At 43.2% G+C, this 24,468-nt stretch overlaps 1 protein-coding gene across 5 annotated transcripts in view; it reads left to right on the top strand.

Moving 5' to 3' along the window:
- MTM1 (myotubularin 1) overlaps nucleotides 1-22,283 on the top strand; it is a 96,802-nt gene extending 74,519 nt beyond the window's left edge. For 3 of the 5 annotated variants that reach the window (XM_040628117.1, XM_040628113.1, XM_040628120.1), the window contains 6 exons: nucleotides 2,568-2,753; nucleotides 8,795-9,001; nucleotides 9,998-10,090; nucleotides 10,664-10,777; nucleotides 14,589-14,765; nucleotides 21,091-22,283. In XM_040628117.1, coding sequence (XP_040484051.1) covers nucleotides 2,568-2,753; nucleotides 8,795-9,001; nucleotides 9,998-10,090; nucleotides 10,664-10,777; nucleotides 14,589-14,765; nucleotides 21,091-21,258 — 945 coding nt within the window. In that variant the 3' untranslated portion in view covers nucleotides 21,259-22,283. The remainder of the gene's footprint in view (nucleotides 1-2,567; nucleotides 2,754-8,794; nucleotides 9,002-9,997; nucleotides 10,091-10,663; nucleotides 10,778-14,588; nucleotides 14,766-21,090) is intronic. The other 2 variants (XM_040628114.1, XM_040628116.1) reach the window with 2 other exon arrangements.
- The last annotated feature ends 2,185 nt before the right edge of the window (nucleotides 22,284-24,468 follow it).

Below are 24,468 nucleotides of genomic sequence, written 5' to 3'. Positions count from 1 at the left end.
TGAATATCTTCTTGCATTATTTGTAATGTTAGATATTTCTGTTCCATCCCTCATATATATATTTTAGAGTTGAAAACGTGTATAAAACGCAATATTTGCATGTATATATTTAGCCTGAAATAGATAAGATGTAACATTAAAATGAGGTATTTAGAAAGATTATTTTAAAATACGAAAATGTATAAAATGATTACCTTCATCATATAACTTTAAAGCTTATTGTGAGAGCAGTAGAATCTTTTTTTTTCCCTCCAGCTTCCCAGCCATAGATTTATTGAATGCCTTTTTAACACTCAGGAAATATGCCTGTGTTACTAGTGCTCTTAGGAATGAAGGGAAGGAAAAAATTAAGGGAAAAAACCTAGGCTTTAAAGATCTCTGCAGCATTCTTTAAAAACCAAGCTCCCGTTCCCTCCTCCCTCAGCTGTCTCTCCCCTAGTCATCTATATCCATAGCAACAGGCCCTTGAACCTTTATGTCGTTGTACTAGATAATCAGGGTTGTTCCTTTTTGTTGAAGAGAAGGAAACTGAAAAGACTTCAAAACTAAGCAGAGATGGAGAATTTGAACTTTTGGGAACTTAATCTATGCTTGGCTAATTGATTTTTACCCTTCTGACTTGTGTTCTCTTTAGACTTGATCGTTTCTCCCTTGCAGATATTTAGAAATTTACACCCCCCCCCAGGTAATAAGCAACATTACACCATTGTAGAGTAAACAGACAAAACCCAGGCATAGATAAGCCCTAGCACCAGGCGACTTCAATTTTGCAGCAGTCCACTGTTATGAGTTAAAGTGGAGCTGCATTAATGTCTGTCTTTGCTTTGGCAAGGAGCAATAAGTATGTTTTGCTTTTTATTTTTCTGCATACTATCTTCAATTATTTACGAAAGAAACTCCAGCATTGAGAATGTCTTTGAAAATCACTGTAACTATTTAAAACCCACACCGGGTAAAGAAGCAGGTCATCCATGGGAGGGTGACTTGTCATTGCATCGGAGGCTTTCAGCTCTGGCAAAACTTAGGCTTGCTATTTGCTCCCAGGCCTTGTGCCTGGAGTTTATGGAAGTGACTGCCAGGTGGACAAGAACACCTCTGTCGGCCTCTGATCAGAGCCACCAGGTGTTTATACCCTGAGGCACGGATAACCAAGAAGAGGGAAATAGGGCTCATCTGTTTATTCATTAGCTAATAACTTTTTACAAAACAGCAAGGTTGAATGTGTATTGTCTACTTAATGCTGTTTGTGACAAGCTTTAAAAATATATTTTTAAATAAAACCTATTTTCTTACCTAGAGTCTGTGAAGACCAAGACCTTTGGCTTGTACATAGGTCTTTAGGTTTGAAATTCAGGTGGTTACGTTACTTCTATCTCGCAGGAAACCTGTGTGACTAACCCTGGAAAAAAACCATAGGATGCATTGGCCCTTCTGTTCTGAGTTACAGGTTAGGTATTCTTTCTATTATAATAAATAAGAAAAGAGGCAAAATGTAGCAACAGCACATTTGTCCAATGTCTTCCCCTTCCATTTCAGCTTGGAGAAGTTGCTTTCTTGGCAAGTCTCTGAATTACTTAACTTTTTCTTAAAGGGCCAGAGGCCACATGTTCCATGGCATTTTAAAACATGAAGCAGAATGCCACCAGGTTCCTTCCATTCCATTTCTTTTGCTTTACATGGAAAATGGGTATCTTCACCCTGCCGGGAAGGGGAACTAATGCCTACCCTGGCAAGTTGCTCCTCGCCTTGTTAGATGATGACCAGCTTGTCTCCGCTTGAAACCTTTTGCTCTTTGAGGGCCTTCTCGGCACAGTGCAGCTCTTCATCCCTGGTATTTGCATGGCATACAGGTGGTCATGGTACACTAGAAAAGGTCTGGGCCTTGAACTCAGGCACTTGGACTTCTGATGACTGTGTGACTTCGGGGAAAGTTAAATAGCATCTCTCCTAATTGACAAAATGGGGATAGGAATACCTATCTGGTGGCATTGCCGTAAAAATTAGATAAAATGATGTAAAGCAAGACATCACGGGGGCTCGCTAAGTGGCAGCTGGTGTTAGTATGACTCCTTTTAATCCTGTTTAGCCTACCCAGTGCTATCTCCTGTTCTGTAGGAGGGAACACTGAGGCTCAGAGAGGTTGAGTGCCTTGCCTCAAATCACAGAGCAAAGAGGGGCTGAAGCTGAGCGCTGTTAGAGTCAGTGCCGCTCCCCCCGCCCCTGCTGCCGAAGAGTGCTGCTACAAAATCGATAGAGGAAAAGGACCCTTGAGAACCGCTCTTGCCTTTCCAGACCCAGAAGAAGAGCTAGTAATTATGGAACATTTTGAAGTGATTTTTTTCTTGCAAATACAGATCCCCAGGAAATTACCAGCCGGCTGGTTTCTTTCGAGCTCAGAGTGACTGATGTTTTCGAAGCTCAGTGTTGGATGGGAAGTCAGGTCACGTCAATCAATGTATCCAAGCTGGAAGGTTTTAGGTTGAGGACCAATAACTTGAAATATTTGTGTGAGTTACTGATGAAATAGAAAACCCAACTGACTGTTTGTATGTCTTGCTGTTTCTCAGGCAACAGGAGGAGGATATGAAAGTGATGACGCATATCATAACGCCGAACTTTTCTTCTTAGACATCCATAACATTCATGTTATGCGGGAATCTTTAAAAAAAGTCAAAGACATTGTTTATCCTAATGTGGAAGAATCTCACTGGTTGTCCAGTTTGGAGTCTACTCATTGGTTAGAACATATCAAGGCAAGTATATTTTGAAAAAAAGATGTACGCATCTAAACAAGGAAGTCCTTTTTTAGTGGAACAGGAATCTTTTTTCATTCCTTCAATTTTAAAATTGAGCAGTGAGAGATGCGATATTTGTCGTATAGAGTTCTACATTTGACAGTTTTGTACCTCTTCATAATAGCTTCCCCGAGGTTAAAGATTTCACAGCATCACTCCAGAGCAGTTTGAGAGTTTGTAGAGATGTCACTTTCCATCTTGTCAGTAGTAAGTAAGTTCGGTCTTTCATGCGGGTTTGTTTAGAAACAGCCAATTTATTATCCACTGTTACTGGGTATGACCCTCAAGGACCTAGGGACAGATTGTTTATATTGAAACTAATCTCAAATTGACTTACTTTCAAGAATGAACTTTGTGCTTCGATTATGTTCAATCCTTCATCTTGATGTTCAGTCCTTCATCTTGATAAAAGCATCAAAAACCTCCAGTCTTTAAAGTACTTGAAGCTATCTGAGGGAAGTAACACCTTTAGAAAGTACCGTTTTGTTGTGTAAACAAACAAAAAGCCTACTTTAAATAAGTGGAATAATAATATAAAGTGTTTTCTAGTCAAATTTTACTTTTAAATTTGATAGGAATCATATTTTTATTTGGCCTGTCTAACTTTCATTTTTTTCTTAATTTGTCACTCTCAAAAATGAATGGCAAAACCAATTAATTGTAACAGCTAAGGTAATGTGGGGTCCTGGATGGGATCCTGGATTAGAAAAAGGACACTGGGTAAAAACTAAGGAGACCTGAATAAAGTATGGACTCTATTAAAAATAAGTTAGTAAGTTTATTAATAATTTAATAACATGTCAGTATTGGTTCACAGGTTGTGGCAAATTCACCATATACCATCATGGGGTGTCTGTGATAGGAGAAACTGGGTCAAGTATATGCAGACTTTCTCTAGTACCTTTATAACTTTTCTCTAAATCTAAAACTACCCTAAAATAAAATGTTTATTTTTAGAAAGTATCGCACTCTTATAAGGCAAAGCATCGTGCTAGACCCTATGAATGGAAAAAGGTATGAGACGTACTTCCTGCCTTTAAGGAGGTTCGTACGGTTGAAGAGGTGACATGCACGTGTGACGAGAAAGCTAATGCTCCACGGTGCAGTGTGTGAAGTGCCAGCAAGACTTCATGGCAAGGGCAGTGGGAGGAACAGGGCCTTTGGGACTTGGTGGGGCTTGAAAGCAGAAGGCATGAGGGGACCCATTCTAGAGAATGAAGCAGTCTGGACAAAAGCCCAGGAACATGCCTGGGTGAGGCCTACTTGGGAAGCGTAGACTCCTACTCTGAGCTAGATAGGAGAGAGACTGGTCAGAAGTAGGTCTTCTTCAATGGCTCAGATATCTGAGGAAATTAGTCAAGGCCATCTGCGTGAGATGCAGTATGGAAGTTAGGACCTACAGAATATGGAAAATGCTATAAAAGGCCCCTGTAAATTTTTATAGGTTTGTCCAAAGAGAGGTAGATACAAAAGAAATGAAGGAAACTGTCAGTGTTCTCTGAGGAGGCCAGGTGTAACTGGGGAGCCCAGATGGATACGTTAACGACCTCTGACTCAGGGCTTCTCGGGCATAAGTCACATCGTGGTAGAAGACGGGAGTGGAGATATGGGTAGCCTTGAGCTGGACCTTGAAAATCGGGTGGGAATTGGAGGTGGGGGGCACATTTGGGCTGTGCTCCTTCTGGAAGCTCTAGGGGAGAATCTGTTCCTTGCCTTTTCCAGCTTCAGGTGGCTGCTAGCATTCCTGGGCTATGGCCACATCGCTTCAGTCTCTGCTTCTGTGATCCCATTGCCTTCTGTCTTTGAAGTCTCCCTCTGCTCCTTCTTACCAGAATACATGGGATGTAATTTAGGGCCCACTTGCGTAATCCAGGATAACACCTCCAACCCAAAGTCATTATCTTGATACTACCTGCAAAGTCTGTTACCATACAAGGCAGTATTCACAGATTTACAAGGGCTAGGACCTGAACATCTTTGGTTGACCCGTTATTCAGCCTCGCACACTCTTTTGCAGCCCCAGGACTGCTGATAGACACATGGCATGGCCACCACTAATCTGCGAAATGGTCCCACCACTCTGTGCAAAACAGGGCAAGCTTTGCAAGCGAGGAGACCACCACTGCCTTGGCATATGTCCCGTATCCTCATTCTAGTCCATCAGCGGAGCCCCAACAGGGTAGAATGTCTCTGTGGTTTCTGGAGCTTACGTTTTCTTTCTGTCCTTTTCAGCACTCTGCCCTATAGCCCTTCCTGTTTGAAAGGGACCTGTTATTTTGTTTTTCTTAGAAGGCGGCTAGCCGGCAGCCAGCATTCGTTGAACCCATGCCCCGTGTCATCACTTTATGGGGATTCTTTCTTTTAGGCCAAGACAAGCTGTGGTGGGGATACCTTTTCTCCCCTTGCTTCAAAGAGAAAGGAACCACGGTTCTGTGACTGGCTCAGTGTGTGACATGTCAAAAGTGGTGGTAGGAGGTTTCAAACCCAGGCCTCAGGCCCTTGAGCCAGCGTGCCACATACTGCTCCCCCCGCCGCCAGTCACAAGTCCATCTGATTATTTAACAGTTTCCTGTGATGATTTTGAAAATCTGATTTCATTTCATTAGATAACTAGCAGCATTCCTGTCGAGAAGCAATGGTGGGATTCATACTTTATTGGAAAACATCTAGTATTTTGAAAGATGACAGGCTGAGACTGCAACCCTTTTTCGTGATAAGGGAAGTGTCTGGAGTGAAGTCGCCCTCTGTGCGACCAGCAGCTCGGCTTCCTGAAGTTGAATCCGTGTGATCTGCTGCGTTACCGTTGCTGCTCAACAGCCCTTTCTTCAGAAGTGCCTCAAATTAAAATTGTAAACAGAGTTTGAGGAGATACTTAAAATGCTTAAGGAGCGGAAGCTGCTCTAGTCAGTTTAAAAGCAACGACTTCTGTACGAATAATTGTAGTGGCGTCAGGCCCCCTCACCTGTCCTTCTCGGCACTACTTTGTCCACTTATCTGCAGTTACTGTTTATGTCAAAATAACGAAAGTACGTATCTTCAGAGGCGCCTGGCTGGCTCAGTCGGTGGAGTGTGTGACTCTTGATAGTGGGGTCATGAGTTCAAGCCCCACATTGGGCGTAGAGCTTACTTACAAAAAATAAGTAAATCAAGTTTCAAAACCTAACCAAAAGTACATGTCTTTAAACTTCTCTATACCAGATCTTTCACTTAGTCTGACTTTGCCTCCAGTCCGTGAAAACAAGCATAATACGTGACTGTTGCAGAGCTGTTGGGATTTGGGGAGCTCCAGAAATGGCTTCACGTACGTGAATGGCCGATGAGCACATGAAGAGATGGAGTCCTCATACACTGACAGTGGCAATGTGAAATGGTCCAACTACTTTTGGAAACAACTGAGCAGTTTCCTAAAAAGTTTAATAAACATACATTTACTGAATGATCCAACCATTTCACTCTTTGGTATTTACCCAAGAGAAATGAAAACTTAAGTCCCTACAAATCTTTGTGTGCAAAAGTTCACAGCAGCGTCATTCATGGTAACCAAATGCTAGAAATAACCAGTGTCGATCAGCGAAGGGGTGGATAATTAAATGGGACCTGTCCATACCATGGAGTACGTCTCGGCTGTAAAAAGGAAGGACGTACCGATGCAGGCTACAACGTGCGTGCACCTTACAAGCGTGATGCTAAGTGAAAGAAGACCACCTATCAAATGATACCATTTAGAGGGCATTTCTGGAAAATGCAGAACTGTGGAGACAGAAAACAAATCAGTGGCTGCTGGGGCCTGAGGGTGGGAGCCGGGGTTGACCTCAGATGGCACACGAGACTTTTCGTGGGTGATGGAAGCGCTCTGCAGCTGGCTTGTGATGATGCCTGTGCGGCTGTATGTGTTTATGCAGTCTTATCAAACTGCACACTCCTGCTGGGTAAAGTCTCTGCGTCATAAGGGATAACTCCATAAATACCTAAATCATCCAAAAAGGACATCCTAGCAATAACTCTTTGTATACATACATTTAGTAGTATTTCTAAGTCTCAAAGGTTTACTAGAAGGCCATCAATTTATCTTGACCTGAGTATTCTATTTACGAGCCATAGAAGAGTTCATATTTTGTCAATTTAAAGGCTAGAATGCTAAGTGAAATAAGTCAAGCAGAGAAAGACAATTATCATATGGTTTCACTCATTTACGGAACATAAGAAGTAGGAAGATCGGTAGGAGAAGAAAGGGAAGAAGAAAGGGGGGGGTAAACAGAAGGGGGAATGAACCATGAGAGACTATGGACTCTGGGAAACAAACTGAGGGCTTCAGAGGGGAGGGGGTTGGGGAAATGGGATAGGCTGGTGATGGGTAGTAAGGAGGGCACGTATTGCATGGTGCACTGGCTGTTATACGCAAGTAACGAATCATGGAACTTTACATCAGAAACCAGGGATGTACTGTATGGTGACTAACATAATATAATAAAAAATATTATAAAAAAAAGAGTTGTCTTAAACTTAGAGTGAGTCTGGATATATGAATTTGCCTGTTCATACTGAAATGACTGTATCTCACCAGTGAGGTGGATTTTATCTCACTCGTAAAATTCAAAGAGCCACTTCACAATTCCCAGTATGTGAACATCTTTACTATGTTCAGTGGCAAAAGGAGATTACAGTAACAAAATATTGGACTGTCATAACTGATAAATAATAAAGTGCTTGTAAAATATGTATTGATATGCCTATTATATGGAATGTACTCAATAAAGAGTAGTTGGTAAAAAAAATAATAAAGGCTAGAAGGTGATTTCCATTATATCAGGCCTTTAAGATCTAGACTGGATCTTTTGGGCCAGTGATTTTTCTAAAATGATCACTGCTATGGGTTGAATTGAATTCCCTCCCCCCAAATTTCATGTACTGAAACCCTTACCCCCCCAGTACCTCAGAGTGTGACCTTTTTAGAACTAAGGACTCTGAGAAACAAACTGAGGGCTTCAGAGGGGAGGGGGGCGGGGGAATGGGATAGGCTGGTGATGGGTAGTAAGGAGGGCACATATTGTATGGTGCACTGGGTGTTATACGCAACTAATGAATCATGGAACTTTACATCAAAAACCAGGGATGTACTGTATGGTGACTAATATAATATAATAAAAAATATTATTATAGGGGCGCCTGGGTGGCACAGCGGTTAAGCGTCTGCCTTCGGCTCAGGGCGTGATCCCGGCATTATGGGATCGAGCCCCACATCAGGCTCCTCTGCTATGAGCCTGCTTCTTCCTCTCCCACTCCCCCTGCTTGTGTTCCCTCTCTCGCTGGCTGTCTCTATCTCTGTCGAATAAATAAATAAAATCTTTAAAAAATATATTATTATAATTAAGAAAAAAAGAACTAAGGTCCTTGCAGATGCGATGAGTTAAGATGAGGTCATACTGGAGTAGGGTGGGCCCCTAATCCAGTAAGACTGGTGTCCTTATGCAAAGGGGAAATTTGGACACAGAGACACAGGCACAGAGAAAACACCATGTGAAGACTGGAATTTTGCTGCCACAAGTCAGGGAACTTTACCAGAAGCTATGAGAATTTCTGGAACAGGTCCTTCCCTAGAGCCTTCAGAGGGAGCCTGGCCCTGCCCCCACGTTGGTCTTGGACTTTTAGCAAGACAATACATTCCTGTTGGTAAAGCCACAGGCTGTGGTAGTTGGCTATGACAGCCCGTAGTACCTTAACGTAATCACATGCACGAAAATGAATTTGAAATGCAGTTCGGCTTTGTGTGCATTGTTGTTTTTTTTTTTTTAAATAACTATTCTCACTGGAACGGCATTGCCCCAGAGGAAGACCAGCAGGCCCCACAGCTCCTGCTGTTCCATTTGCAGAAGTCTTTCTGTTACAGACAGTAGCAGTTTTTGAAAACATGACCTTTTCTGGGGTTAAAAACGATCCTTGCAAATTTCAGCTGTATTTTCCAGCTACCTACTAATCAATCGCACATTTTTCTTTGCCAGCTTGTTTTGACGGGAGCCATTCAAGTAGCAGACAAAGTTTCTTCAGGGAAGAGCTCGGTGCTCGTGCACTGCAGCGACGGGTGGGACAGGACCGCCCAGCTGACGTCCCTGGCCATGCTGATGCTGGACAGTTACTATCGGAGCATCGAGGGGTTTGAAATATTGGTTCAAAAAGAATGGATAAGTTTTGGACACAAATTTGCATCCGTAAGTGAACAATAAAGCCTACTTCTTAAATGTCACATCACTGCCATTTGAAATTGAAAGACTAGTTGTTAAGCTATATATTTGCTTTTGAAAAGAAAATCTGAGGAGTCAGATGAAAAGTGTGTGCAATTCCTTGGGGGTAGTGAAAGTTGTTCTAGGAGACAGGTTTATCCATCTGCACTATTTACAGTTTGACTTGAAAGTCCTACCAGGAGCCTGCGTAGAAATGTTTAAATTGAAATTGTGTGAAAGAAGGAAGATAGGATGACCATTCTTTCTCAGCTGCTATTATAGCCATTAGAGCCAGATACACTTCACAGAGGTGCTAGACTCTTAGTCGGGCCTTTATGATGATGATGATGATGATGATGATTCTCTGAGGCACATTTTGAAAATTAAGAGAACCTATTAAAATTTATATTTCCAGGTCTTGTTTCCAGATATCCTTTGAAAAAGCCTTAAAAAAAAAGATTGATTATTTATTTGAGAGAGAGAACACACACAAGCACAAGCAGGGGGAGGGCCAGAGGGAGGAAAGCATAACATTTCCAAGCAGAAAGAATCATTGTTAATAAAAATAAATGGTGAGGCTTTTGTCTTATTTGTCAGAGAGAAGGAACTTCACTTACTAATAACCAAACCGTTTTGGATATGATTTCAAGGCTTTGGACTTGAGGGTTGGTCCCTTAGCTAACCTAACTACAGGCCGAGCTGGCCCGGTCTACCTGCAGCTGCTGGTAGAAATAGCTGTGAATGCGATGATGCTTTGCCGCTTGGATTGGGATGTTATAGATGCTTATACTTGATTTCCATTATTTCAGAACCTTTGCACATTTCTATATTGCCAAGGAAAAACATACACCATTTACTATCTGAGAAACTTGGCATTTGGAAAGCGGATTGATAGGTTGTATTGTCACATTTTGTAGGTTATATGTGCTTTCTCAGTTTTGTACCCATAAATGAAAACAAATCGTCTTCATCCATTCATTTCAGAGAATAGGTCATGGTGATAAAAACCATGCCGACGCTGACCGATCTCCTATTTTTCTCCAGTTTATTGATTGTGTGTGGCAGATGTCAAAACAGGTAAGGGATATGTACAAGATAAAACTACATTTGACTTCACGTTTAAGTATATTGATCTAATGCGCGGGATTTGCCTCATAGTATACAGGGCAGAGATAGAGACGAAACGAGTCTGGCCCTATGTAAGTCATTGTTGGAGCTGGGCGATGGGTACATGGGGCTTACAGTTTTATTCTCGCTACTATTTATGCGTGCGATTTTTAAAAATGCAATATTTAACTGTATCCTCTCTCCTCATGGAATTGACATTTCCAAGTTGTCTTCTCCGTTCCCTCTGTGTACATAAAGGCATGTGTACATAAGACACCGTCAGTGATGAAACTACCCTGTACCCTGCTCAGGAGAACCCAGAAAATCAGCTTGTTTTCCTTTGATTCCTTTGCCTGACACTCCTTCAAACTCCTCTGTCCTGTGCTGAGCACCAGGAAATGAGCTGTAGGGCGTGAGCAGATGGCAGCCTCTGCTGGCCTTCCTGAAAGCCTACAAGGTGGCCTCATGTATGCACCTCTTTTCAGTCTATAAAAGATCAGTCCCAAGTTTTCGTGCTTTGTTGGCGTGTTTGTTTTTATCTAGTTCCCTACAGCTTTTGAATTCAACGAACGATTTTTGATTACAATTTTGGATCATCTGTATAGTTGCCGGTTTGGTACTTTCTTATACAACTGTGAATCTGTTCGAGAAAAACAGGTGAGTGGAAATGCTAATCTTTTTAGTTAAATGTGACTAGTCTTCCCATGAAATAAAAAAATATATATATAGCTTGGTTTATGGGAAATGCAGAGGGTTTATTGAGTGTCTGCTATTTACTGCAGGGGTAAGACATTGACTTTGCCTTCAGAGAGTAGGAATGACTTTAAAGGTATATAAGGTCTCCTTCCCAAAACACCGTAAAAATGTCAGGAAAGGGCATTGTTTTAAAGGCATAAACCTACGAGAACAGGGAAGATGAGAAAGGAGACATAGCAACCAAATTTTGGAAGCTGAAAACTTTGTAGATAACTTAGCTTGAGAGACAGAATCTCAGACCAGCAGCAAGGAAGCCAAGAAGCAGCGCACTTGGCATCACATAGAGCCCCAGATGACTCGGGTTCTGGGGTGAAGGGGGAAAGATAAGACAACCTGAAGTTCTGTTTGGAATAAGCAGTTAGCTCCCCAGACCCTGTCCCCTCTTCTCTGGAGCTGAGGACTCTGACAGAGGTTTCTTCTCAAGAGAACACAAGAGTGGCTCTCCGGACTGGGGACCTGAGTATCATCAGAAGGTGAGGTGAATGGACAGGAGCTGGCTGTGAGGGCCCCAGCTCACTTTCCCTACTGACTCCCAGCGTTCTGGCAGCAGGTCCTTATGTTCTGCGTGGGAGCACGGAGGAACCTTCTCTGTTGGTGAGGTTTGGGGGAGAAGACGGAGCCCTTATACGCTGCTGGCGGGGATGTAGAGTGGCGTGGCTGCTGTGGAAAACTGTGTGGCGGTTCCTCACAAAGCTAAGCAGAGAGTTGTCCGATGACCCAGCAGTTCCACTCCTAGGCACATACCCAAGGAAAATGAAAACAGGAGTTAAAACAAAAACTCACACACAGGTGTTCAAAGAGCTAGAAGGTGGCAACAACCCCGGGTCCATCTGCTAATGGCAGAATAAACAGAATGCAGCCCAGCCATATGCTGGACTATTATTCAGCCGTAAAAAGGAAGGAAGTTGGGACCCATGCTACAGCGTGGACAAACCTTGAAAACATGCTCAGCGAGGGGAGCCAGACACAAAAGCTCACAGATGGCATGATTCCAGTTCTAGGAAATGTCCAGAATAACAAGGCCATTAGGACAGAAAGCAGAGGAGTGTTTGCCGGGGGCTGGAGGGAGGGGAGAATGCAGAATGCCTGCTTAGTGGGTATGAGGTTTCCATTTGGGGTGCCGAAGATCTCTCGTAACTTGAGAGAGGTGGTGGTGGCAGAACTGAATTGTAGACTTTTTAAAATGATGAATTTTATGGTACGTGAACCCCACCTCAATTTAAAAAAATCATCCCTGGGGAAACTGACTAGCCTAAGAGGAAGGACCAAAAGATACCAACACCCAGGGTTCCCCTCACGGTGACGAGCCTCATGGTCCCAGAGCTTCCAGTCGGCTCTTCAGTGCTCCACTCTGGAGGAAGAAAAGCAGCTTGGAGAAAATGGTTACCAGGTAGGGAGGGGAGAGACACAGACAGGCAGCTAGCATCAAATATCCCAAGAAAGATAAGAAAATGTTGGTACCGTGAAATAATAACAGGATATTGCTTGGAAAGAATATGTAGATATCAGGAAACAGCTTGAAATGAAAAGAAGTTAAAAACTCAGAAGAAGAGTTGGAAGATGAAGTGGAAATCTCCCAGAAAGAGTGCTAAAGACAGGTAGACGATGGAAAGAAGATCAGAAAACTAGAAGACCACTCCCAGAATCCAGTATCCACATAATAGGGCTTCTTGAAAGAGAAAATGGGGAGACCCTAGAGCAGGAAATCACTGAAATAATTTGAGAATATTTCTTAGAATTGAAGTACATAAGTTTCCACACTGAAAGGCCTGCCAAGTGCTCAAGCATGGTGGACAAAAATACGCCCATCTTTGTGGAGTTTCAGAACACCAGGGACAAAGAAAAGATCCTTCAAGCTTTCAGAGAGAAAAGGAATGGGTCATTTGCAAAGAAACAGAACAAGAAGGCAAAATTCTTCAATAGCAGTATCGGAAGTTGGAAGTCAGTAGAGCATTGCCTTCAGAATTTTAAAGGAAAATGGTTTCAACCTGGAATTCTCTAGCCACCAAACTGTCAACCAGATGTTTAGGTAAACCAAAGATATTCTCAGATATGCATGGCCTCAAGAGTTCCCTCCCACACCAAACCCTTTCTCTGGAAGCTATTGGAGGTTTGGCTCCATGCAAACAAGAAAGAAGACTGGAATTCAGGAAGCAGCAGCTGCAGCTCAGAGAGAGACAACAGGGATGCTCGGGTGAAACAGAAAGGAGATCAGAGATGTGGGCCGGGCACGAGGTGCAGGGGCAAGCAGTGTGGCTTGCTTTCCTCTGAGGAGGAACTGGGAGTGCTGGAGGTGCTGAGTGTCTTGACACAAGTTTGAGATGTTGGAGGAAGAGTTGGGGGTTGAATTAATGATAAATGCCAAGAAAAGTTAGCACACAGAATAAACAGTTGTTAAATCAAGGGAAGACAACAAAATTCATGTGGAAGAAGAAATCACTGAAAGGGACTGCAGGACCTGCCTGAGAGTAGCATTTGTTTCATCATAGGGATCCAAACAGTAAATGTCAGTCTCATGAAAGCTCTGCTTCGTGCTGGGAGTACGAGGCAGGAGAGAGAGAGAGAGAGAGAGAGAGAGTGCCCATAGCTGCAGAGCCCCCTGAGTAGTAAAGAAAGCATATTATTCAGAGACGTGGAGGTTAAGTACCAGATAGTCAAATAAATCAGTTTAAAATATCAAACACAGTTGCTTGTGGGGAGGTGAGAGAGAGCTGTTGTTTTTTTCATTTCAAACCTGGTCAGGTTATTTGACTTTTTAAACTATGTGCATGTATAAAAATAAAAGCAAGCCTGCAAATGAACACAACACAGTGTAGCTTGTGGCATCGGAAAGGTACAAATGAATGAAGTTTTAAGTGGATTCCAAGGAAGACAAATTTATGCTGCCATATTTCTTGTTCACATTAGTGAAATATTATGTTAGAGACGTTTCTTCAGTCACTCATTTCAAGCTGTTCTTTTTAGCTTCCAGTTTTAGCTTATTGGTCCTTTCTTATTGAAATCATTACTGGGAGGTATTTCAAAGTCTGCCTTCGGTAATTTTCATAATTGTACCTTTTATTTCCCAAGCTTTGGGGTTTTTTCTAGTTTATGCCCAAAATTGTTTTAAAAAAAACTTCTCTAATAAACAATGAAAATGTGAATATCTGTATGAGATGATGGACACCAAATGAGAAAGTAAAGATACAGTGAAGTCACTTATTCAGGTGTTTTCAAATATCTGCACGTTAGTATGATAGAGATTGAACATCTGGATGGTTGGCTAAAAAACTTTATATCTAGATACTACTGTCAAGCAGGCACAGGTTAAGATTTTACAGTTCTAACAAATACAAAAATGAAGAAAGCTGACGGGATCTTATGATAATTTTTCTTTCTGCTGAATTACAAAGAGCATGCTGCCCGTCTGTTCATCGGTGTTTTACCTAGCCAGGAATAGTCATCCTAGGTCAGTGAATTGCATTTAATGGTGCAGCGTCCTGCACCTCTGTCTTCTGGCAGAAGTAGCGGCTCTCGAGCTAGGCCATTACCCATGCAAATATCAGTAAGTGGCAGCTGAGCACTCACTGGCCCATGAGGCTTTTTGAGCTATTATGGGGATAATGTAAATGTGTGATTCAAGTTGAGGCTCAACTGTATTGCTATGGGCTGAAAAATGATTTGTGTACTTGTGTGTTTTTACTTAGGCTTTCTACTTTCTCTTTCTCCATAGAAAGTTACAGAACGAACGGTATCTTTATGGTCACTGATAAACAGTAATAAGGACAAATTCAAAAATCCCTTCTATACTAAAGAAATCAATCGAGTTTTATATCCAGTTGCCAGTATGCGTCACTTGGAACTTTGGGTGAATTACTACATTAGATGGAACCCCAGAATCAAGCAACAAGTAAGTGAAGTGACATTGTTAAAAGGCAGTGATGCCTATTGATTATGACTTCTGGATTTAGATAATGTTACTCGGTAGTGGGTTTTTTTTTTTAATATTATGAGGGGGGAAATGGACTAAAAAAAATCAAACTTGCTTTCAAATGCAACTTAAATTAAAAATGTCTTTAATTACTAAGCCACTTATTTTGATTGGTGTTAAGCTTATATTCTTATAAATAATGTAATTTTTTTTTACTAAAATGTAAACTGATGGGAAGCTCTGGAAAATTTTTGAGTTTTGATTGCCAAGGATTTCCTTCAATTAGTGGACATTGTTACACATAATAAGAAAATTCTTTCCAGTGACTTAGACTTAGATGATCCTTCAAGGAAACAAAACATTTTCTTCTCTCTGCTTCAGGTGTATGTACGGGGTGAGCTAACATCAGGGTGCATTTCACTGAGGATCTTTACTTCTAAAATAAAGATAATTGATCTGTCAGTGGATAGTACATTCAGTTGGCCATTTATCAGTCAAAAAGGGAAACAATGATTTTTGAAGCAAAAGAGTCCACATTTTGTTGAAGTCACACTTGGGCTTTCCATTCTCCCACCCCCCACTCCATCCAAAATCAGAAGAGAAACGCAGCCTGTGTGTAGGGGCTCAGAAGTGCCTGCAGTTTGGGATTTAAGCACTATAAATATTCATTGCTCTTTTGTAAAGATTTGCGCATTTTCCTGTGGTTTGGACGGTGGACTACCTGCTCTCACAGGCAGGCCAGTCTTGCGTAAGTGCCAGCTTCAATCCTGCTAGAAATCGCGGGGCAACAGCAGGTCCTGGGCGCCGCAGTCTGTCTCTTAGATTGTTTACCCCACTCAGGCAGCTGGCTGCACGCCAGGCTGTGCCCTCTCTTCCCGTTGGGGAATGCCCGCTTCAAGCTGGCACTCTCGTTTCAAGGTCTCTGCTGCTCACATGAAAGACTTCTGCAATTCAGTAATGGTGGAAATTTGTAATCTCTCGGAAAGTGACAGATCCCAGGGCTTGAGAGCACTCCCTTGTTTACTTTGGGATTTAGGAAGCACAGTGAGGGAATTTATTTAGCAGTAGTTCTAGCCTTTGGAATATCAAGTAAAGAAGAAATGGGAATTTTGCCAGGGTTCCAACTGCTGTTACAGAGGACATGTTCCTTTTCTAATTAAAAAAAAAATTATATAGATGTGCAGTGTCTGCTATAAATTGATCCTTTTCTGTATTTATTGTGACTTTTTTTCTAAAAAACATTTGTAATTAGAAAGTATCGCCAATTTCTGTACAGATTCTCTAATCTCCCCTCACCCATTTATACTTGAAAAAAATTCTTAAAATTCAAGGAATTTAGAGCAATTCATTTCTGAACGTATAAAGGTAATAACTGTGTGACAAGTCAAGTAGGAAGAAACATCATTAGAATAACTTACTACAGTGTATCTACCCCCTTATTTTTATAGAACTTAGCAAAAATGGAACTAGGCCAGATAGGAACACACATTTTTTTGATAGAGGTTTCTATTTTGAGACAGTAATTGGTCTGTATTATGATCTGTGAAATTTACTCAAAAAAGAAAGTAACTTACCCTTTCTCTATAGATTTTCTGAATGTGGAGGGTACTACACATGTCTTTGTATTTTCCAGGCTGTGGGGGTGGGGGGGCAGAGATTAAGAAGAGGTCATCTCTGGCCCCTGAAGCTCCCAGGCTAACAGGGGTGTCTAGGACCATAAGCTGGTGATGATAGTACTTGGGGAGAAATATCATAATGGAAGTGTGAATTAAATGCATTACATTTCCTTAAAGAACTCCTGTAGAACATTATTTCATACACAAATAGATTTAAATCTGATCACATAGGACTTTTTACATTAAAATGTAAACCTCAAGGGATATACTTAACCACTTAAAAGTTAAATTGTTCAATTGTGTGGCCCAGTTGGTATACAAACGATTACTGGGTCCCTGTCGCATTCACAGCACTGCAATATACTAGCAGCACTGAAAGATACAAAAGCAGATACAGCCTGTCCCTCTAATGAGCTCTGGCCTAGAAGGAGGAAGGGTTAGTGTGCTTTTTAAAAGCAAAAACCACCAACCGTTGCTGCGACATAAAAACTCAGCGGAGTTGATGGAAAGAGCAGTGCTTATTACATTTAAAGAGCTGTTGGGAAGCCAATTTGGTGCACGTATTAATATGAAGGAATTGCTCACGCCCAAAGTAGTCAGTGAGTCCTGTTACAAGGCTGAATGAGGCCTTGGGTGGTCAGGGAGCCACCACACTCCTGTAGCTGTTAAACAGGCTCGCACTGGCTAGCTCCCATCTTTGCACAGCGCTCGCCAAAGAATGAGGACAGGGACAGTCAGATAGGAACGGACTGACCTGTGTGGTGCTTAAGTCATCTCTGAGGGGAACTCCAAAAGGAATGTGACTCAAAACCGTTTGAAGGCCAAGGTACTTCCATAGCTAGCTCTGGCCCGAGTTGTGTGCTGTGCTGAGCACGCGCTCGACTTCACATTCGGTCCCAAGGGAGAGGCTGGGCTGTAGCGTTTGCAGCCACTTGACTTTAAACTTCATTTCCTGTGATTTTGCCTTTTGGACTCTTTCCTTGTATCCTCTAAATGGTTTGTGTTTGTCTATAGGCTAATGGCTTCTAGATATTTTGTACCCATCACTAGACTGAATTCTCTTTATTTTGAATCATTTTTCAGTCTACTCTCTTGAGATTTCTAATTATACAGCCTTGTCATCTACAAAAATGGTTTTTACCTCTGATTCCTTTTTCTTGTCTAATTGTCCTTGCTGGTACAATAACAAGCTGATTCTAATAGTCATCTGAAAAAAGGGAAATTTTAAAAATAGCCAGGACAATTTCGGAGGAGAACATCAAGGAAGAACTTGCCCCACTCTTTGCAAGGGTCAAGCCCAGAAGCAGACAGCTCATGCGGGGGTGGGGGGAGCCCCGGTAGGTGATGCATAGGGCAGAGGATGGACCGACAATGGTAAGCCATCCTCGCACAGCACATCAAAGTGGACATGTCTAAAATGGCCCCCAGAACCTGTTCCTCCTGCCCTCTTTCCCATTTTCGTTCTTGGCAACTCCATCGTAGTCACTCTGGCCAAAATCCGGGGAGCCCTCTTGACTCCCTATGCAGTCTGTCGGCAGAGCCTGCTGGACTCAGCCTTCAAAACCCACATGAGCCCAGATCCTTCATACCAGTCGTCCCGCTGCTGGCCTGGTACGGGCCATGTGGTGCTGCCTAGCCTTCTAGCCAGACTCCTGACTTCCACCCTTCCTTCCTTCCTTCTGGTCTGTTCTCAACATGGTAGGCAGAGCGGTCCTTGTAAAGCACATCCCAGGTCCCACCGCCCCTCCGCTCAAAACTGTCCAGGTAGCCGCTCACCTCACCCGGCACCAAAGCCCAGGTCCCTGCAGTAGTTTCCAAGGCCTGATGCAGCGTCCCGCCAGTCCTACCCAGCTTACCCTGCTCTGTTTTCTTTCCAGAGTGTTCCTCACCTTTGAACACCCCCTGTAACTCAGACTTGTGGTATTCTTCGTTTGTCTGTCTCCCTCTGCTGGAAGGGAAATGCCATAAAAATGGGGATACAGGCCTCCTTTGTTCACTGACATTAGCAGGTTGTGCATAGCACCTACTGGGTGTCACGCACTCTACCAAGCGTTCCTGTTCTGTTTTTTCTTTTTTTAGATTTTATTTACTTGAGAGTACGAGAGAGAGAGAGAGAGAGAGAGAGCGAGCGTACAAGCAGGGAGGGCAGAAGGAGAAGGAGAAGCAGACTCCCCACTGAGCAGGGAGCCCAATGCGATGCGGGGCTTGATCCCAGGAAACCCTTAACCGACTGAGCCAGCCAGGTGCCCCCGAGCTTTCCTGTTCTAATGCTACATGTGCCTTTCTGAAAAACTTCACATTCTGCAGTCACAGTAAAGAAACAAGGCTTACAGGAAGAATAGGATTAGGAGGAAGGAGGAGACCTCTTTCGACCTGTGGACGTTTGTAACCAGAGCTCTAAAGAAAACACCGGCGTGAGCCCCGGGCCGGCTCAGTCAGTAGAGCATGCAACTCTTGGTCTCAGGGTTGTGAGTTCGAGCCCCACATTGGATGTAGAGGTGACTTAAAAATAAAATCTTAAAGAAAGAAAGAAAAAGAAACACCAGTGCCACTAGAAACATGGGCACTGTCACATGTCTGTGGCATTTTTACCCGGTGTCTGTCAACTACTCCTTGGCAGCCTGTGGTGGGTCGAATTATGTCCCCCCAAAAGACATGTCCACTCTGAGCCCGGGAATGGGACCTTATTTGGGCAAGGGGCCTTTAGAGATGTTAGTAAGTTAAGGATCTGAAGATGCCATCCTCCTGGATTTGGAGTGGGCCCTACATTGCGTGACAGGTGTCCTTATAAGAGAAAATGAGAAAATGGAAGGAGATTTGAGCCACAGACACTTGTGGGGAGAAGGCCCTGTGAACACAGAGGAGGTGGGAGGGATGCCGCCACAGGCCAAGGAAGCCTGGAGCCCCCTGAGGCTGGAAGAGGCAAGGAGGGAGCCTCCCCTGGAGCTTCCAGAGAGAGCACAGCACTGCTGACGGCCTGATTTCAGGCTTCTGCCCTGCAGAGCTGTGAGAAAATACACTTCTGTTGTGTTAAGCACCCCCCCCCCCGTTTTGTGTTCATTTGTTACCGCAGCCCCAGGAAGCTCATACATGCTCTTAACCCCCAGGGCTCCTGCGTGCTCCTCGAGGCTCTGACAGCCCGCTGTCCTCCGCATTACGGATCCAGGACAGGGTGCGGCCTGCTTCCTCAGCGCATGGTCTCCTCAGCTTCCATGTTGGGGCTCCTGGTCTAACGTGGTGGAAAGCAGGATGGTTCCAGAAGCCACTAGCGCCGAAGGAATGCACTTCTGTAGACTTTTGGCCTTTTTCTTAATGTCTTCATACGCTTCTCAAGCTTTCTAGGAGCTTGCCTTTGATCACCTCAAAACACACTGATGAGGGAGTCTTCTGGGGGCTGTCCTATCGTGTGCCTTGGCCTGGGTGGGTGATTACATTAGTGTACATCTATGTAAAGGCTCACCGAGCTGAACATTTTGAGATTTGTACACATTCCTGTCTGTAATTTGTACATCAGTACAAAAGTTGAAAAAGTTCACATGCTGGGGAGAATCACATTCTGTTCTAGCATGACTCCTAACCTTTGTACTGCCCCGAGACCCCACGCAGCAATGAAGGCAATGGCAGTATAGCAGAACTGACTGCATTGGCGGACTTCACTCTCGCAACAACCCCGTGAGGTCCACCCTGGTTTTATTCCCACTGCGCTGGTAGGGAAATGGAGGCAGTCAGGTTAAGTCCTGGAGCTGGTGGGGAGCAGACCCGAGATTCCCCCTGAGGCTAGCGGGCCTCGGCGCTGTGGCTCGCGGCTATGAGTTAGCATGCGCAATAGCACATGAAAAGGGCTGCCAGAGCAGAACAGCGCAAACTAAAGCTGCCATGAGATGCCACCTTATAGTCACCAGATAGGCCAAAAAAAAAATTACTCTTGTATCCCAAGCGCTGCTGAGGACGTGGAGCGACACGCATCGCTAGTGGGAATATAACATCATACCGCCCCTCAGAGAACAACTTGGCGGCATGTGATAAAGCTAAAGAGACCATACTGTCCTCCCCAGCAGCCCCCATCCCCACCCCCACCCCCAGGAAACTGCCTTCCAGAACCATGGGCATATGTGCACGAGGAGATGTGTCCCAGGACAGTGCAGCATGGCGCGTAGTGGCAGGAAGCACTGGACGTGCTCGGGTATCCGTCAGTGCGGGAGTGGAGAGATCAACTGTGCTTTAGTCATTCACTGGGATTCAACTGGGATGGAATTCAGAAACAGGGGTCAAAATGCCAGTCGATAAATACAGACTACCACCATTAATGTCAGCTTTCACAAGACAGACAATAGTAGTGTATTTTGTTTCCAGATACGTATAGGAAAAGTTATCATAAATCTGCACAGGAAAGGAGGCCACATGCCAGCTTGAGAAGAGTTGTTGCCTCTGGGAATGAAAGACGACAGTGGACCTGGGGCGGGGGGACACAGGAGACCAGAGCCGTGTCTGAGTTGATTAACCTTAAAAAGATGGAGAGGCATATGCGAGGCAAATGTGAGGCAGTGTGTACATGAGCTTATTTCTTGGTGGCGAAGAGCTGGGTGTTTTACCCTTTGTACTTTTCAGTCTTTTTGACGTCCGTGCATTAAAGGTCAGTACAAGGGTTTCCTGGGAAAGCCGTAACGCCCATTTGTGCTTCCTTCCAGCAGCCCAATCCAGTGGAGCAGCGGTACGTGGAGCTCTTGGCCTTGCGTGACGAATACATACAGCGGCTCGAGGAACTGCAGCTCGCCAGCTCAGCCAAGCTCTCCGATCCCTCACCTTCACCTTCCAGTCCTTCACAGATGATGCCCCACGTGCACACTCACTTCTGAGAGGGAAGCCCGGTGCCGCGTTAGAGCTCTGGATAAAGGAGATAGTTGACTTTCATTTGGGGCCTCTGTACAAAGTAGATTAAAATATTTGCCTCCGTGTAGAACTTGAACTAACATAATCTTAAACTCTTGAATATGTGCCTTCTAGAATACATATTACAAGAAAACTAGTGTCTACAGGGCAATCAGAAGAACGAGCCAAGATGGGGTTTTGGAAAATCCGGACACCTTTCAAGAACAGTTTTTGAAAGATAAAATTTAAATTGAATTTACCTCTTTCGAAATACTGTGTATACAATATGTATTTTGTGGGCTTAATTGGGATGACATTATTTTAAAGTTAAGTGAAAAAATATGTTTGTGAACTGGATTTTCTTTAGGCTGCTTCTGATAGTTGCTTTGGAGTAAAACGAGCCCAAGTGTGAAAGATGTTATTGCCAAAACCAAATTGAGCTCATCTTCTGAGGCATCATCCAAAAGCAAGGTGTTTAAATAATTGCCAAACTTTATGCCATCATAAGGGGTGACTTAAAGAAAAATAGCTTGTGTAGATGAGTTTTTCATTATTTTGAAATTTTGCAATCTGAAGTGTTTTCCCCTAATTTTCAAGAGGAGCGTATTTTTATATTATACTGATGGGGCCCAAATAGGATTTGATTTTTTTTTTAACTTTTGGCCAGTTCTATTTTCTGAGTTCCTCCATGAGCTTGCCCAAAATTCTGACCCGTTTTCAGGTTGCGGAAAACCCCTTACATAGCACTGTGTGAGGACGTCGGGGGCGTTATGCTGCTTCGGTGAATGTTTTTGCAAACGTCGCTCTAGTCAGACCAGCTTCTCTGCCGAAGTGTAGGGTTCACCATCCTGGATGTATGAGCTGTTGCTAGAGCGTCGTTCTTTGAAATAAAAGCCGCAGATGTACATTTGTTGACCGTATTCTTGAAAGTATTGTATTTCAATTTACATGGTGTTGGATGCCCCTCCCCCCAATCGTGCATTAAACTGGTTCTACAAATTTTTACTTGAAATGTACCCGGCAGTTTGCTTTTTTCAGGTTTTTGGGGAGGGTTTTTTTTTTTCATTTTTTTGTTTTGTATTTGTAGTAGTACTAGTGGTAAATGAAGTTTCAAGTGCAGTTCTATTTGACATCTGAACTAATTCACTTAGTTAAGTATATTTGTAAAAGTTAAGGCTAGAGTTAAAACAATTAATGTTTTACGGTGATTTGTAAAGGACTATTTATAGCTAATATGGTTTTGTTTTCAGTGAATTAAGAGAGATTAAATATATCTTTGTAAATTATTTTATGTCATAGCTTAATTGGTCTACCACATAAGACATCTTGAATACAGTAGTATCATGTATAAATTTTTTATGTATAAGAAATTTTATTAGACATTCTCTTGCTTTTTGTAAACTCTGTAAATATTTCATAAATTAACAAAGTGTCACTCCTTAAAAAGAAAAATGCTAATACTAATAGCTTAAAGGATTTTGTGAAATGTCGTGAAAAAGTTTTCATGACAATAATGACTAAAGACCTGCTGTAATAAATGTATTCACTAAAATAGCACTCTGTTTTCAGGGATGTACCTGTGTGTTGGGGGGGTAGGGGTATCTCTACTTCACATGCGCTTTGTCTCCCTAGCACCCTTGCAGGACTCTCCCAAAACTGCAACAATGTGGGACAGTTAAGTGTATTAATGGTGCCGATTTTAAGCCACAGCTGTCTTTCTTCCACGAAAGAGCCAGGGTACGTAGATGTGAGGCTTCAGACTGGGTGCGGAACACAGCGGCTGACGTTAAGGGAGGGTGAGACGTTGGCAGAAGTAAGCCAGACCTGGTGTCTCTTGTGGTAAGAATTCAAAATTGTTTTCAAATGGTACAACCAGTTGGAAATTATGTGCATTCTAAGAATGCTAAATAGTTCTAGCAGTAAACTAAAATTAACCATTTTTTGGAAATCTGAATAGGACTCTTAAAAGATTAAGTGTATCTTTGACAGCTTTGAGTATTTGAGATACTCTGCGAAGGTTCTTCCTCAGACATTGCTTGCTGAATCCTCACTGCAGCCTTGTGGGCTACCCGTTTTCCAGCCCAGCAGAGTGCCGCTTCTCCGAAGTCCCACAGCATCGGAACAATCGTGCGCGGGCATCACACCGAATTCTGGATCTCTCGAGTTCCCGGTGAATAGCCTTAGCTCTGCCGTCGGGAATGAAATAAAATCATCTCTCTTCCTGGGACAGCCCTTCAAATACTTTGGAATCATATATATTTTTGATAATATAATAGTTTTCCCTAAATATGGTCCTGGCACTTTCTGATCTACTTTTAATAATGCACAGAAGCTTATCCTTCTGCTTTTTTGGTAGGAATAAAACTCAAAACTCTCAAAATGAGCTGGCTGTAAGCTCCTCACCTGCAGCCCTCTCCGCCGAGTGTAGGCGTGTGGTGTCGGTCATTCGGGCAGCTGTTGGGGGCATTTGGGGCATTAGACGAAAGCGGGACTATATAAAAGGAATGTTGTTAAATATGGGAATTCTTCACACAGTATCTACACCTGTGACTGCAGGACGTGGCCATCAAAGCAGAAGCACAGGGGACCCCCAAAGCAAGTGAGAAATGTATGCAATGTGCACCCCACAAACGAGGAGGACTAGTGCGTCTGCAGGAAGATACGGTTGGAATAGATTGCCGTTGAATTGTTGGAGGCTCACAGAATCACTCACTAAAAGCACGATGCTGGGATACCGACACTTGAAGTGAGTCTACTCCTCCAACATCTATGGGTGGGCTTATAACTTCATTAAGGAATTGTTAGCAAAGTCTTCTGTATTAAATGTATTTGGAAGACGAAAGATCAGCAAAACGAAGCATGCTCATTTCCTTATGAGGCTTAGATTCAGACATGGATTAGTCCTTATTTGCGAAGGCGATAATGTATTTAACCGTGTGGGGTAGCTACACATTTACACATGACTGTTAGGTCCTAACGGTTTGTTTTCCAGCAGCTTTGGACAACACAACTTACTCATTTACAGCTGGTAATACTTAGTGCTTCTGAAATTGACTGCATTTCCTAGTGCATTCCATGTAAATTATACAAGACAGTCGTTCACCTCGTTTCAGGGGCCTGATCACACCAACTTGTCTTAGTCGGGATGCGTGGAGACCTGGGCTCCCATCTGAGCTCTGGAACTGCTTCTTGAATGA

Source organism: Ursus maritimus, assembly GCF_017311325.1.
Source record: "Ursus maritimus isolate PB19 chromosome X unlocalized genomic scaffold, ASM1731132v1 scaffold_X1, whole genome shotgun sequence".
NCBI lineage: Eukaryota > Metazoa > Chordata > Mammalia > Carnivora > Ursidae > Ursus > Ursus maritimus.
This window is presented reverse-complemented; position numbering and strand designations above follow the sequence as displayed.